The sequence below is a fragment of the Typopeltis vanoorti genome, chromosome 7 (genome assembly GCF_054136105.1).
Source record: "Typopeltis vanoorti isolate ZY-2024b chromosome 7, IOZ_Tvanoo_1.0, whole genome shotgun sequence".
NCBI classification, from domain to species: Eukaryota; Metazoa; Arthropoda; class Arachnida; order Uropygi; family Thelyphonidae; genus Typopeltis; species Typopeltis vanoorti.
The window spans coordinates 13691192-13706203 of NC_143555.1; the positions used below are offsets into that span (position 1 = coordinate 13691192).

A 15012-nucleotide genomic window follows, 5' to 3' on the forward strand; every position below is an offset into this window, starting at 1 on the left:
TCACATTCTCCGAGTTACACCAAACAAGAATGGAAAAGTAAACCATTTACAAAGTGTATTTTTATACTACTCTGAGGACAGCGACATGATGCTATCTAAAACAGTTTAAACAAATCTAAAATGATAAAAAATGTAAGAAATATGTAAAAATAAATAAATACAAAAAAAAATTTTAATTAATAAATATAGAAAAAATTCTTAGCCTGTCTACAGTGCTAAATGTACCACAGGTTTACAACCTTTTGTGAGTGGGAGTCGCATAAAAAAATAAAAATAAAGCACTTTTCTCTATCCTAATTTAGCTCAAAGTACTAATGTTAATTACATTAGTGTTAATAAACAAATATGACCCTAAGTGATAATTGTAGATGTACAGAATCTATTATGCAATATATTTTACTTAAAATGCAGAAAGAAATCTTTTTAAAAATTTACTGATTACTAACTTCATCTTCAGGTTCATAATATTCAGCCAAATATGGATGTGCTAGGGCCTCTTCAACCGTTATCCTTTTGTGTGGATTAAATGTTAGCATTCTATCCAAAAGATCCACAGCTGTAATAAATATCTAATGAGTTAAAAATAATGAAATGAAAGAATGCATATTTTAATATTTTTAAAATTTTGAAGAATTAATTTTTATACACAAAATAATCATCATCAAATTCTTTATCTACACTAATGGAGTATACTGAATATGACAATACATTATTATTATTACGTGACATCTCCAAGGAGTACTAGGACTTGTCGAGAGAGGGAGAGCACTATACTCTACAACTCTCAGTCTCACCCTTTAATCCATCAACTATATAAAACTGCTACTACCATCATCATCTACTCACAACACCATCTACTGCCCACCACTGTTTTTTTGTCTGTAAATTGCACGTGTTCTCAAGGCCAATTTGCCTGTACATGGGATTTAAAAAACCAAGTTTCTGGGAGAAAAAGACCTTGCTACATGATTAAGTTTACATAATTTCCTATCAACATTTTTTTCCCACATTAATCTGTTATCTTCTGTCAGGCTTCAATGTCACATCTTATATTTCACTCTTTAAGGTGAAATATAAGATGTGACATCGATCCACCTATATGTCTTCCTCTTCCTCTGGGTCTTTTTCATGCCATCCTGCATCAAAAAACATGTTTTACTAGCCTTTCCTCCACAATTCTGTACAGGTGACCATGACCATACAACTTCAGCAATGATGACACATTTCAGAATGCTAATGACATCAAGTTCCTTCATTTTTAATACTATTCTGCCATTGATACCATCTGTTTACTTTCCTAATTCAACTTCTTTTTCAACGAATTTTTCAAATTCATAATGTGATCAATATATATTGATGAATAACAGTTGAGACTGTGTGTATATCCCTATCTTTAACCTGATTTTACATTATTTTCCTGTACTTCCATCAATTAAGTGATCTGCAACTAAAATATAGCTTAAAACTGGTTTGAACACTGATTTATATACTGTTATTTTAGTGAATTGGCTGATTTCTCTTTTATTATAATCTTATTATATAAGTTATATTTCAGGATTTTTCTGTTATCAGTACGTTCAACACTGGAAGTGACCATCGTGTGTACCCACTCAAAAAAAAATGAAAAAACATTTGCTGAAAAGGAAAAAAAAATGTTCCAAGGATCAAAACTAAACATAAATCAGATTTATAAATCTTAATAAAGACAACAATGTCAACATATCAGAAAGTAATGACATCATTACCCCCAGTACCTTTTGCAATACTTACGTGAAATAGTTGGTATTGCAAAACAGAAACAAGACAAAATTTCTGAGGAAAACAAACTGTTAGCCTACTGAATAAAACTTAACATAATGAACTATGCAAAACAATCAGAAAATGTTTCAACTGTAAACTCATACAGCAAAGGAATGAAGACAATCACAGCCATAATCAAATAAATAAATAATAAAATGTAGTCTGATTACAACCAGCTTGTAGTAATAGAGAAGCATTATAACAAAACTGAAGAATTTTACTCAATATTATACATATTAGAATGACAAAATAATGAAAAAGATAACTGTGAAATAAATGAAGTGTCACAAATTCCACACAAAGTTATGTGGAGCATTTAAAGAATACATACATACATACATCTTCAAGGCCCACTCTTCCTAATTGGGTTGTGAGGGAAACAGCTGCAAGAGGAACTTCCAATGGTCATGATCTCCTGCCACCAAGCTCAGGTGTTCTGGTGGGATTCCCAAACGTGTCCACCCAAGGTTTTGGATATAATCTATCCAGCAAGTCCTTGGCCTTCCATGTGGCCTCCCACACTCTGGCTTGGCAAAGAGGGCCTGCTGAGGGAGCCTCTCGTGGCATTCTGACCAGGTGCCCATACCAGCGTAACTGTGATCTCTCAACACAGAGAAGCAGTGGTTGAGTATTGAGGGTTTCCCGAATTGCAGAGCTTCTGACTCTGTCAAGTTTTGTCAGCCCCGCAACCCCTCGAAGGAACCTCATTTCAGCCGCTTGGATTCGTGTCCGCATTCTTTCGGTCATTACCCAACTCTCATGACCATAGGTGAGGATGGGGACATAGACTGTATTGAAGACAGCCAGCTTTTGCCTTCTAGCTTAACTCTCGCTTCAATACTACCGAACGGCCAAGCTCCCGCAATATTGAGCTTGCTAAGCCAATTCGAGTATCTAGCTCTACGTCCCATTTTCCATCATTCGTGAATATGGACCCAAGGTATTTAAACTTCTCCACCTGTCTCATTGGGACTCCACTTACATTTAGAGTGCACTGGGATGATTGTCTTGAGACCACAAATGTTTCAGTTTTGGCCACACTGATCTTCACTCCAGCATCTGCACAAACAGCTACAAACCTATCCAGGGTCCGCTGGAGGTCATCTGTGGAAGAGCTAAGCAGAACTAGGTCATCTGCAAAAAGCAGACGTCCAATGCTACATTTTCCAATTCTGACACACTCACTGCCTTAGCTGTGCCTATCAATCCAGTCCATAAATATTATGAAAAGGAGGGATGACAGCGGAAGTTCAGACTTTGTGCTGTTTACCCTGACACAAAACTCTGGGCATTCATACAGGGACTTGATGGCAGCTAATAGTTGACCATCCACTCCATACTCCTGTACTACTTGCCAAAGCCTATCCCGAGGAACCAGGTTATATGCCTTCTCCAAGTCCACAAAACATGTGTAGACATTCTTGGCATATTCCCAAGATTTCTCAAAGACTTGCCTTAAAGTGAAGATTTGGTCAGTTGTGCTTCTACCAGGACGAAAGCCACACTGTTCTTCCTGGAACTTTGACTCAACCATGCTCCTGAACCGTCTTTCCAAGCACTTAGCATACACTTTCCCAAGCAGGCTGAGCAGAGAGATGCCACGATAGTTACTGTAATCCTTCTGGTCTCCCTTCTTAAAGACTGGTATTATTATGCCTGTCTGCCATTGCTTTGGTGCTTGCCCAGATACCCATGCAGCCTGACACACTCGAGTCAGTCAGAAAACACCGTCTCGATTTAAGGCTTTTAGCATTTCGGGCCGAATTTCATCATTGCCAGCAGCCTTGCCCGATTTTAGCGATTTTGTTGCTAAATGGACCTCTTCTGCTGTGAGACTAGTCATTGCCCCAATCTGCACCTCTTGGATGTCCACAACTGCCGGGCCACCCGGGTTAAGAAGGCTCTCAAAGTATTCCCTCCATCTGTGGAGGATATCCTTCTTGGTTGTTAAAAGTGCGCCATCAGAGGCCTTAATTGCCCTTGCTGTGCACGATTTCCTCCCTCGAAGGCAGCGGATGGTCTGCCAGAATACTTTGTTTGCATTTGCATAGGATGAGTCTAATCTTTCTCCAAAGGATTCCCAAGCCTTCTGCTTTGCTGTCTTTACTGCCTTAGCAGCAGCTTTTCGTGCCTCAGCATACTGCAAACGCATCTCAGGTGACCTGACTCTAAGCCATGTTAGGTAGGACTCCTTTTTTTGCCCGGACAGTTTTTTGGACTTCTTGGTTCCACCAAGGTGTCCTTTTCTCACTGCCCGTTGCCACGCCGAGCCGCTTTCTGCCACACCATGAGAGTGCAGAGGCAGTGACAGCTGTTCTGAACAGCTTCTATTCCTCCTCAACATCTGCAGTATGCTTGGGAATCGCTTTGAACCTGGAGGAAATGTCATCTGCAAAATTCTTCCTCACAGCCTCATTTTCCAATGTCTCCCATTTCACGCGGTATAGCTGCTTAGGCCTACCAGCATTGATGGTGGCATCTGGTTTCTGAAGCCGTAGAGTGCACACAACAAGGTGGTGGTCAGTTGACAATTCTGCCCCTCTTCTCACACGAACGTCCAACACTGAGGAAAATAGGTCTGCTGAGACTATAAAGAAGTCAATCAGAGACCTTTGTTCTAGTGTATCCCTGTACCAGGTATACTTATGGACTTCTCGGTGCTGGAAGAAGGTATTCATTATGGACAAGCTGTTAGTACAGCAGAAGTCCAATAATTTCAACCCATTCGCGTTAAGATCAGGGGCACCATTCCTCCCAACCACACCCCTCCATGTCTGGTCATCTGTTCCAACATGTGCATTGAAGTCACCCATTAGCAGGATTGATTCCATGTCTGCCACCCTGTCAAAAGCAGCATCCACTTCCTCTAGGAAGGCAGAGTATTCTGATTCCAGATTAGGTGCATAGGCTTGCACCACAGCCAAATCATGATTTTTCATCAGAAGCCTTAACACACATACCTGTCCCCCCAATGGGATCCACTCAGCAACACAGTCTGACAGCTGGGGGCTTGTGAGTATCCCCACACCCGCCTGAGCAGACATTGTCGGGCTCACACCAGAATAGTAGAGCTTCCACCCCTTATCCAGGTCGACAGTTCCACAGCCTCTCCTCTTCGTTGAAGAAAGCCCGACTAAGTCTAGCCGGTAGCGCTTGGCTTCCTCGACCAGTTCCAACTCCTTCCCTGTCAGAGAGAAGATGCTCCAGTTGCCTAAAGCCATAGTCTGGTGCTGTTGTCGTTGCCATTTCCGTCCTTTTGCAGAACCATTTTTTTGCGCTGCCCCTAAACACCTCCCAAAATGGGTAGCAGGCCCATTGATGAAGTTTCCCCTAGCAGAGTGCTGAGGAGTGGTGTCTAAGGGAGACTAACATATTTTTCGAACGGGTCCCTCTGCCTAAAACCCGAACGCATCCCTTGGTAACCCGCGCGACAGACGATGCAGTGTGAACATTTTTTGATGGCCTGATCATGTTACAGTGTTTGATAATGTCCTGTTAGCACAAGACGAAATGACATAGAAAAATAGGAAAGATTCCCCTCGAATACTCTAATAGAATTCGGGGGAAGGAGCAAGAAGAGAAGAAAGAAAGAATCAAGGGAGGAAGAGGAGGGACCAGTCTATAGATAACATAACAGATGTATATTACATGAAGTAAAGCATGGTCCAGCATCAGGTACCTCGGGTTTGCCACACCTGTACTCACTAAAGTGAGCCCCTGAGCATTTAAAGAATGCAAAACTAAAAAGCTGCAGAAGAGCATAGATTTGCAGTGAAATTATCTAAAGCTTAGCAAAACTTTTTACCCTATTTCTGAAAGAAAATGATGTACCAAGAGTATGGGAAGAAGCTACCCTTATTCTGATACATAAAAAAGGTGAAGTAAAAGATTCAAATTATTAACCTATCACTGATGGGTTAATAATTTGTTTACAAGTGTTAGATATGGCTGCAAAAGTCTTGGCTCACAGGCTCTGTGCAACTAGATCTTGCACAGCCAAAAGAAAAGAACAGGCAGGCAGGTAGGTAGGTAGGTAGGTAGGTAGGTAGGCTTTAGAAGCAGCTTCAGCACAATGGACCATATTCAAGTTTTAGAATAGATTATTGAACAGGACAATAAATAACACCTTCCACTTTCTTTTGTTTCATTTATTATGAGAAAGTGTTAATAGAAAGAAATGTTTATATTATTTGATCTCTTTATTTCTAACAATTATTTTTAATTTCCGAGTGCTTTTATTATATTTATTTATTGCACAAGGGTTCACTCCGATTGGTGCAATACTTTCAGAATCCAAAAAATCTGTACTATTTGCTTTCAGAATCCAAAAAATCACTGACTCAAGACCAAAATATAAAATAAACATACACTTGAAACAAATTTTACAAAACTATAACTAATTACAGAATTAATTGGATCCAAGGCCTTTTTAAAATTAAACTTACACTTAAGACTACACTAAACACTTTGTTTGCACAATGACAAAATGCTCATAGCCAGTTTATTTCTATCAAGGCCGTTTTCTGAAGATATATGACTTTATTCTTCATTTTCATAGGATCCTTTCTCATCACTCATGTAGCACACATTAATTCTTCCTAACTCAATTCTGTCTCTTTTTAGTAGAAATAATAGTTAGATTTGAGTTAAATTAAATAGTTAAATTAGAGCTTGTGTAGCTCAGTAGAAGTGGCGTTTGCACTCTACAGCACTTGACCACACGAAGAAAGGATTTGGTGGTTCAAATCTAGTCGCCGACTAGAGGAAATTTTTCTAAGCCTTTTTTCGGCTGGTTCTCGAGTTAGTCAATCTCTGACACGGGCTAGCGGGTTTTTTCTCCCAGAAACTCGGGTTTTTCATCCCGTAAACTCAAGAAAATCGACCGTAGAACCCACACTATTTTCAGACATTAAATACAAGTGTTAGGTTTAGAGACCACGAGATGGCGGCACTAGCTTGCCGCCTTCTTCACTGCATACCGATGAATCAGTGATAGCCTTGGGCCAGCTATCTCTCTGATTGGCTACCAGTGGAGATTGAACTGCCCACTCAGTCTCCAAAGTTAGATAGGGTAAATGGCCCCGCCTACTCCCTATATGGGAACAACATAGGTGTTAGCTGTTTTTTTTTTTTTTTTTTTGATTTAATAGTTAGATCCGGCATCCTTAATACAGATGAAACTTCCTAATCAGTTTTCTTGAACATTCCTTTAGAAAGTAAACAACTTCTTTTATTCACTAATGCTTATTGACAGTCTTAACTCTTCCACTTTAAAAATTTTACAGTTCTATGATTCCCTTTTTGGAATCTACTACTAATCTTCCAATTAGCGTTTCCTCGAATATTCCTTTTAAAACATCTATAGCAATATTTTCTTTTATTTATCAATACTTATTCCACTTTGAAACTTCATAATTCCATGATTACATTTTCAGAATGTACTATTAATTTTCCTCCGACTGTCGCATAAAAAAAACTCAATTTCCTCCGAATCTAAATGTCTGCCGACTTGCATTCTTATTTTTTCCCGAACGCTCTCTTGTTTATACCCGTTACTTCGATACCGAATGCTCTCCTTGTCAGCTGTCAAACACACATCAAACTTCTCAGCGAGTATGCGCACTCCATGAAACTGCAAGCAAGAAGGCAGGTATAATGGCTGACGTGCTGTTTCCGTTGGCAACAAGAGAATGTCTTCAAAAAACACAACTTAATATTTTAAACTACACTAAAATTGTTTAAAGTAACACAACTATTCAAATCCAGTAAGTACATAAATTTTTAACTGCTTTACATGTCACTTTGACAAAATAATTTGAATAACGGGCACATCGCAAGTGCCGACAATGCGTGTTATGAAACCAAAACTAATAAACATTCTAACATAAACAATATATAAAATTATTCAGAATTTTAAATTATGATTATTTTTACAAAAGCATTTGATTCAGTAAAACCTGATGCATTACTTAATGCACTATGAAAACAAGTGAAGGAGCCATATGTAAGGACCATCAAATCATAATACATCGATGCAACAGCAACAATTCATTTTAATGGAAATATCTGCATTGTGGAAATACAGAAGACATAAGATAAGATGATGCAATATCCCCTCAAACTATTCACAGCAATGTTTAGAAGAAATATTCAAACTTCTTCAATTGGAAAGAAAACAGCATGAATATATATTAAAAAAGGAGATATTTAAGCCATTTATACAGAAAACAATAGAACATGTGACGCAGTTTATTTATTTAGGTTGAATAATAACATATCTAAAAAAGATAAAGATAGATGAAAAAAATAAAGAAATTTCAGAAAATCTGTGAAACAATTAAAAGGACACTGAATAAAAATATAAGACAAGAAGAGACCCAACTTAAAATTTACAAAATATTGGCCACTCCTAATCTATTATATGGTTCAGAAATATTGACTGTTAAAAAATAATTACAGTAAAATAAAGGCAGCAGAACTGTATTTTAAAAACAATTAAAGGATGCACAAAATTAGACTACATGAAAAATGAAGACATTAGAAGAGAGCTGGGTATTTACAAAGTGAATGAAAAGATCAAGGAATATAGGAAGAAATGGAAAGAGCACTTATACAGAATCGAGAGATAATGGCTACCAAAAGAAGTAGATAAATAGACCAGGGGAGGAAGAAAGGGAAGGGGGGGAAGAAGACAAGCTGCAAAATAGAAAGACCAGTGGAAAGTCCAGATGAACTACACACTTATCTGTGAACTCCTAATTGCTAGCCAAACAGGCTAATGATAAACCAAAAGAAGACCCTGTTTATGTTCAATGGCTATAAAACTAGGAACAGCAAAAAGTGATAATCATGAAATTCGTCAAGTATATTATTACATATACTTAGAACAATGTATATCAATGAGTCAAAATACCATGGAAGAATAAGTCAAAAGATGAATAATGCTTGTCTGGAGAGTTTTTGAAAAATTGAAGTCAATATTAAAAAACCAATTACCACTATGCCTAAAAAAAGAGGTGGAAGTTTTTAGCCTAGCTTTCTTCCTATAATGAAATATATGGCTGCAAAACATGGACATTAAATGTAAAGTAAACTCAAAAACATGAACAGCACAGTTTAATAAGGAAAGATGTATGCTTGGTATCACAAGACTGGATCCCAAAAGGAATATTTGGATAAGAAATCAAACCAAAGTCTCTGACATTACAAAAAGAGTGAAAGATCAAAAAACAAGACCAATGATGGACCAAAATAGTGCTAGATTGGATTCCACAGGAGGAAAAACAACCATAATTCCAAACAGAACCATGATGGATTGATATCATCAGATCTGCAGAAGCAACATTAAGAAGAAAAGACACTAACAAGCTTTGAATCATCTTGAAAGCAAATGGATCATTAGTTGCTGATGATGAATCCTATAATATTGGTAAATGCCAGCTGTGCCATGGTAGCATAATCAATAATTTAAATAAAATTTGAGCTTATTACTGTCATTTGACAGCAATATTTGTCACTTTGTGTGCCTTTTAGTAAACAGATATAAAAAAAATTTGAAGCATGTGTGTGACATGTAATAACTTACAGAATTAAACAGCATAGTTCTAAATAGTAATTTCTGAGATTTTTGGCATAGAGAGTCCAACGTTAAGATTGAGATTTGAGCGATGCCAAAGTACTTTGGAGCTTTATTATTTATCATCATATGTTCACTGGGCATTCACAGATGCCATATAGTCACTCCGATGCTCGATGATGTGCCACGCCACATTGTTCTGTTGTATGCTTTTCTGTAGGCTTCAACTCTCTGAAGATCAGTCACTCCACACACACACACACATACACACACACCATCCATCCATCCATCTCACTGACGGTCTATCCCTTCCTCTTTTTTTGTGTGACACCTCCAGGGAGTCCAAGGACTCATCATGGGAGGGCACTCTACTTCGCTATTCTCACCCTCTCCACTACTACTTAATTCTCCTACTATAACACTACCACCAATGCTATTTACCACCATTATCACCAACAACAGTATTTTTGACTGTAAATTGTGTGTTCTGAAGGCTGATTTTGTGTACACAAGAGGAAAAACCCGAGTTTCTGAGAGAAAAAAACCTTGCTACCTTCGTATGAAATTAGCTAACTCAACTTCAATTGAAAAAGCCCATATAAGGATTCCTCTCGTCATGACGATAATCAAACCGAGGTCTTTTCCAGTTTAGCAAGGAAAATTCTACAAACAGATAAAGTGGACAGGTATGGGTTTTCCACTTTCTCTGCTCCTGGCCAACTTCATGGAGACCTTTGAAGAAAAAGCCTTAAACTCTGCCCTACATAAACCCACTGCCTAGCTACGTTATGTAGATGATGTGTTCTCCATTTGGCCACATGACCTGGACCTTGCTCAACATTTTCTTAATGCATCTAAACAATCAACACCCCAGAATCCAATTTTAGAAAAGGAAAACAACAGTCTCCCATTTCTAGACACTCTGCTGGCATTCTCTGTTTACAAGTAGATACATTTGCCAAAAGTCACCCCCCTCAACAATATGGGATTATAAAAACCCTATATAACAGGACAAAATTAATCATATCTGATAGCATTGCCATAACTACTGAACTTGATCACATTCTCAACATTTTATTAGCCAATGGCTACAATCCCCCAAAAAATATTTAAACCCTGTAATCACAACCCCCTTCAGAGCAGAGATTACTCAAAATCTATCACATTCCATATATCTGGGGCATATCCAAAAAATTAATGAAAATCCTAAGGAAATACAACCTTTCAACTACTTACAGACCACATAAAAAATTGGCATTCCTTATCCATTCCACCAAAGACCAGACACATTCCCTAGACCTACCTGGTGTCTACCAGGTCCCTTGCAGTTACAAACTGTCCTACTATGGCCAAACAGGCAGGACAGTCAATATCAGAATTTGCTGCCTGTTTGGCCATAGTTTATTGAGGTTAGAATTTATTTGGAATTAATGAATTAATTTTACCACCCAAACTTATTGAGGTTAGGAAATCCAGTTCCATTACAGCCACTCAGGACTTGCTGAGCATGCTTTGGACAACCACTACAGGATACACTGGAAGAAGGACACTATTACACCACAGTAAATACAAATATGAGAGGCTATTCCTTGAATCCGTCTCAGCCCTGAAAAATTTTCCAAACCTCAATAAATTTGGGTGCATGACACTGCCCCACATTTGGAAAGCACTTATACATCAGCCAAATGGCCAAGACCACCCGATCTAGCCCAAATGGAGTGGGAAGGGCGCATTTAGGACTCTAGGCCCAACTTTGGTTGCCTTCTGCCTTGTGTTAGTGCCTGCATGCACATATCATTGTTTTGTGATCTTTGATGATAGCAATGTAATGTTGCTGAAATACAGGAAAGCATTAATAAGTATTAATTAAAATTATTAAAATCAATTCTCATGGAATTAAAATCAATATTTTAGCATAAGCTATTTCCTCAAAAATAATAGTTACAGGAGTCAAATAAATAAACTTAGCTCTTCGTTAGATGTAGATTACGTATTTTTACTTGATCCAAATGAAGTTCAAAAATTAAAAAAAAACTGTGTAAGACCACCTAGAATTTATGGCTTACCAAAGATGCATAAACCACGATATCCTCTTCATCCAATTATGAATTGCATAGGTAGCCCTACATACAAAATTCTGCATTTTCTTTCAACTCTTTTCTCTCTCTCTTAACTGAACGTTCCTTTTCTTACATTAAAAATACAAGTGACTTCATATCTAAAATTAAAGATTTGAGGCTTCACTCCACAGATTTACTAGTAAGCTTTGATATAGCTTCACTTTTTTTTATAAATGTTCCTCTAGCTGATTTTTATCATCTAAGTTTCCATCATATAATCTACACCTCTTTAAATTTGTCATGAATTCTGGATATTTTAGCTGAAATGTGTTAATTATATTATGAGTGCTGGTTTGCACTCATATTACAATTTAATGGAAGAACTACATCGCAAAGAGAAATAATTAAGCAGCAGGTTTAATCATTTTAATATTTCGTCTCTGGCACAGAGACATCTTCAGGAATACAATGTTAAAATTGTAATAACACACACACACACAATAAATAATAAGTGGAAGAAATTAAATATGACTATCTTCTTCTTCTCTTCTGTCTAAGACGGTTGAGTCTTCTCTTGAACAGGATCCTCCAGTCTTCTCTATTCCTTGCTATTCAAAAAAGTTCCTTATATGTTCTGCATTCCAAGATGTTCTTTATTAATTTCAGCCAGGTAATTCTTGGTCTTCCGGGTCTACTTTTTTCAGTTGGAAAAGTATTGATTAGGACGTTAGGAAGTCTGTCTGTGTCCATGTGTACAGTGTGGCCAAACCATCTCGGTTGCTGTTTTCTATTTTTTTCTATTATTGTCTTTTTATACAATAATTCTTGTCTGACTGTGCTGTTAGTTTTCTTTTCTATCCAACTTGTTCTATTTATTTTTCTTAAGCATTTCATTTCAAATGGCAGCAGTTTTTTCTCCCCTTAACTGTCCATGCTTCTGCTCCATAGATTACTGTTGGCATAATTATTGATTCATATAATTTGATTTTGGCTTGCTTAGATATCTTGTTTGTTTTCCAGATTTTCCGTAATTTTCCCATGGTGGTCCATCCTATTGCTATTCTGTGTTTGATTGTTTTGAGTTCATCTTGTTTCTGTTAGTATTGATCCAAGATATATGAAATTGTCTACTTGTTTATTTGTTTTCCATTTAGGGTTGCTGAGATGGTAGTTCTGTTCTTCCCTATTTTCATCACTTTTGTCTTTTGTATATTTATTGTCGTGTCATATGTTTTAGAGGTTTCATTTAGCTTGTTTATCAATCTTTGTAGTTCATTTGGGGTTCTTGCAAGAAGGACAAGATCATCTGCATATTCGATATTATTTATGTTTAAACCATTGACATTGATTCAAGGCTAATTGTCTATTGCCTTCTTTACAACTTCATCTAGATATATGTTAAATAGGCATGGGGATAATGGGCATCCTTGCATTACTCCTTTTTGGATCTCTATGGGTTCTGTTGTGAGTGTGTCCTATTTAATTATTGCATGTGTTTTCGAATAATATTTTATCAGAAATTGTATTATATATTTGTCTATTGCTTTTTCTAGTAGAACTTTAAAAAGGATTTCTCTGTTGATGCTATCGAAAGAGTATTTAAAGTCCACAAAACAACAATATAGTTCTTTATGGTCTTTCCAGCTGAGCTCTGCTAGTTGGTGAAATGTGAAAATCTGGTCTATTGTTGTAGTTTCCTCAGAAACCAGCCTGTTCTATGCCTATCAGTTCTTCATAGGTGTTTTTTAATCTATTTTGTATAATTCTTACGAATATTTTATAGGTGTGGGAGAGTAAATTGATTGGTCTGTAATTTCTGCAGTCTCTTTTGTCTCCGTTCTTGTATATTGGAACGATCTTTCCAGTTCTCCAGTCATCTGGGATCTCTCCTGTTTGTAGTATTTTATTGAATAGAGTTGTTAAATATTCTATTGATGTGCTGCCTCCATATGACCATAGTTCAGTAGGGATAGTGTCAATGCCTGGTGCTTTGTTTTTCATCTGTTTTATTGCATATCTAACTTCTTCTTGTAAAATTTTTGAGTGGTCGTTATTTTCTTCTATCAGTGGCATTGTAGAAGAAATCTTTCACCATGGAAACATTTCACCATGTTTCCATGGTGAAAGATAGTCTTAAAATGGTTTGACCAGATTTTTCTATTCCTGGTTTCAATCTTTATATGACTATATAAAGACTAAAATCTTACGAGGGACACCTTCTGTGGGTGCTGCTGGCTAGTCTTATTTTTTTGGTAGGAAGCCTAAGAATTTAAGTTTACCAAATCTTGGGAAGCTTAACACAGCCATATTTATTAAGATTAGGCTGTTTTTTTAAAATCTGCTACTGATTCTAAAAAGAGTCTTTCAAGTTTGTATTTACTGTGATAGAACTTAATGGTTTTCTTCCATCTGATTCTGTACAAGGTATCCAAAGGCATGGTCAACTAGACCTGACTGACCATAGTTCTTGCAACAGGAATATAACAACAAAGATTTGTATTTAAGTTTTGTTGATCTGGAAAAGTCATATGACAAAGTACCAAGAGGAAAGTTCTTCAAAATTCTACAATTCTATGGTGTAAATGAGACATTATATCAAGCAATATATAGTCTCTATTTCAGCTGTAAGTCAGCAGTTAAACTTGGAGGTACAGGAAAAGGGTCTGAGGTCAGGTGTGGCAACACTGCACAATTACCTCCACTGTCATTCATTATCTATATGGATCACATTATAAAGTAAAGCTGTATTAAACATGTTATCAAAATTGGAGATGTTAATCTTAGTTCTTTAATTTATGCAGATGTTATACTTCTGAATAAATCCAGTACAAGTCTGCAAGATTCTCTGACTAAACTGAATAACTGTTGTAATAAATTTAGTATGAAAATCAACAATAAAAAAAACAATGACAATGAAAACAGGCAGAAACATTGAAAACATCAACTGTATCCTGAATGGTAGACCTATTGAACAAGTAAAACATTTCAGCTATTTAGGCACAATTTTTAGTGAAGATGGTAAATTAAATATGGAAATAGACAACAGAATTAGTAATGCTGGTATGATAGGAAGTCAGCTGAATAAATTTATATGGAATAAGAAAGAAACTAGTCAGAGCACTAAATTAGCCATATACAAGTGTTCAAATGAATTTTAACTTATGGACCTGAGAGTCGGGTTAGAAATACAACAGTTGATCAAAGATGGAGACCTCTGATATGAGTGTTCTGAGAAAGATCAGTGGAGTGAACAGAAGACATCAATGGCAGTATCACATTAAAAATGAGGATATTAGGAAAGAAAGAACTTGCATTGTTAACAATCAAGACTCTGTTAGTAAAGCTCAGGTGATATGGTCACTTAAACAGAATGGGAGTGAAATGATTAGCAAAACAATTGCTCTTTGCCAAGTTGGCAGGGAAAATATCCAGAGGAAGACCAAGATGTAGATGGATTGATACAGTAAAAAAGAGCCTTAAAAGACACAGAAATATAAGATATGATAATACTGGAATCTTAACAGATAACAGCAATTTTGAGGAAAATTGTTGATCGAAAGCTTGATGATGAAGGTT

At 36.8% G+C, this 15012-nt stretch overlaps 1 protein-coding gene across 2 annotated transcripts in view; it reads right to left on the minus strand.

Annotated features, from left to right (window-relative positions):
- LOC150104492 (mitogen-activated protein kinase 1-like) overlaps window positions 1–15012 on the minus strand; it is a 271472-nt gene that overhangs the window by 64303 nt on the left and 192157 nt on the right. For both annotated transcript variants that reach the window (XR_016548527.1, XM_090395183.1), the window contains exon 9: window positions 447–556. Coding sequence is in view for 1 of the 2 variants with exons in the window: in XM_090395183.1 (XP_090251309.1) it covers window positions 447–556 (110 nt within the window). In the remaining variant the exon portion in view is untranslated. The remainder of the gene's footprint in view (window positions 1–446; window positions 557–15012) is intronic.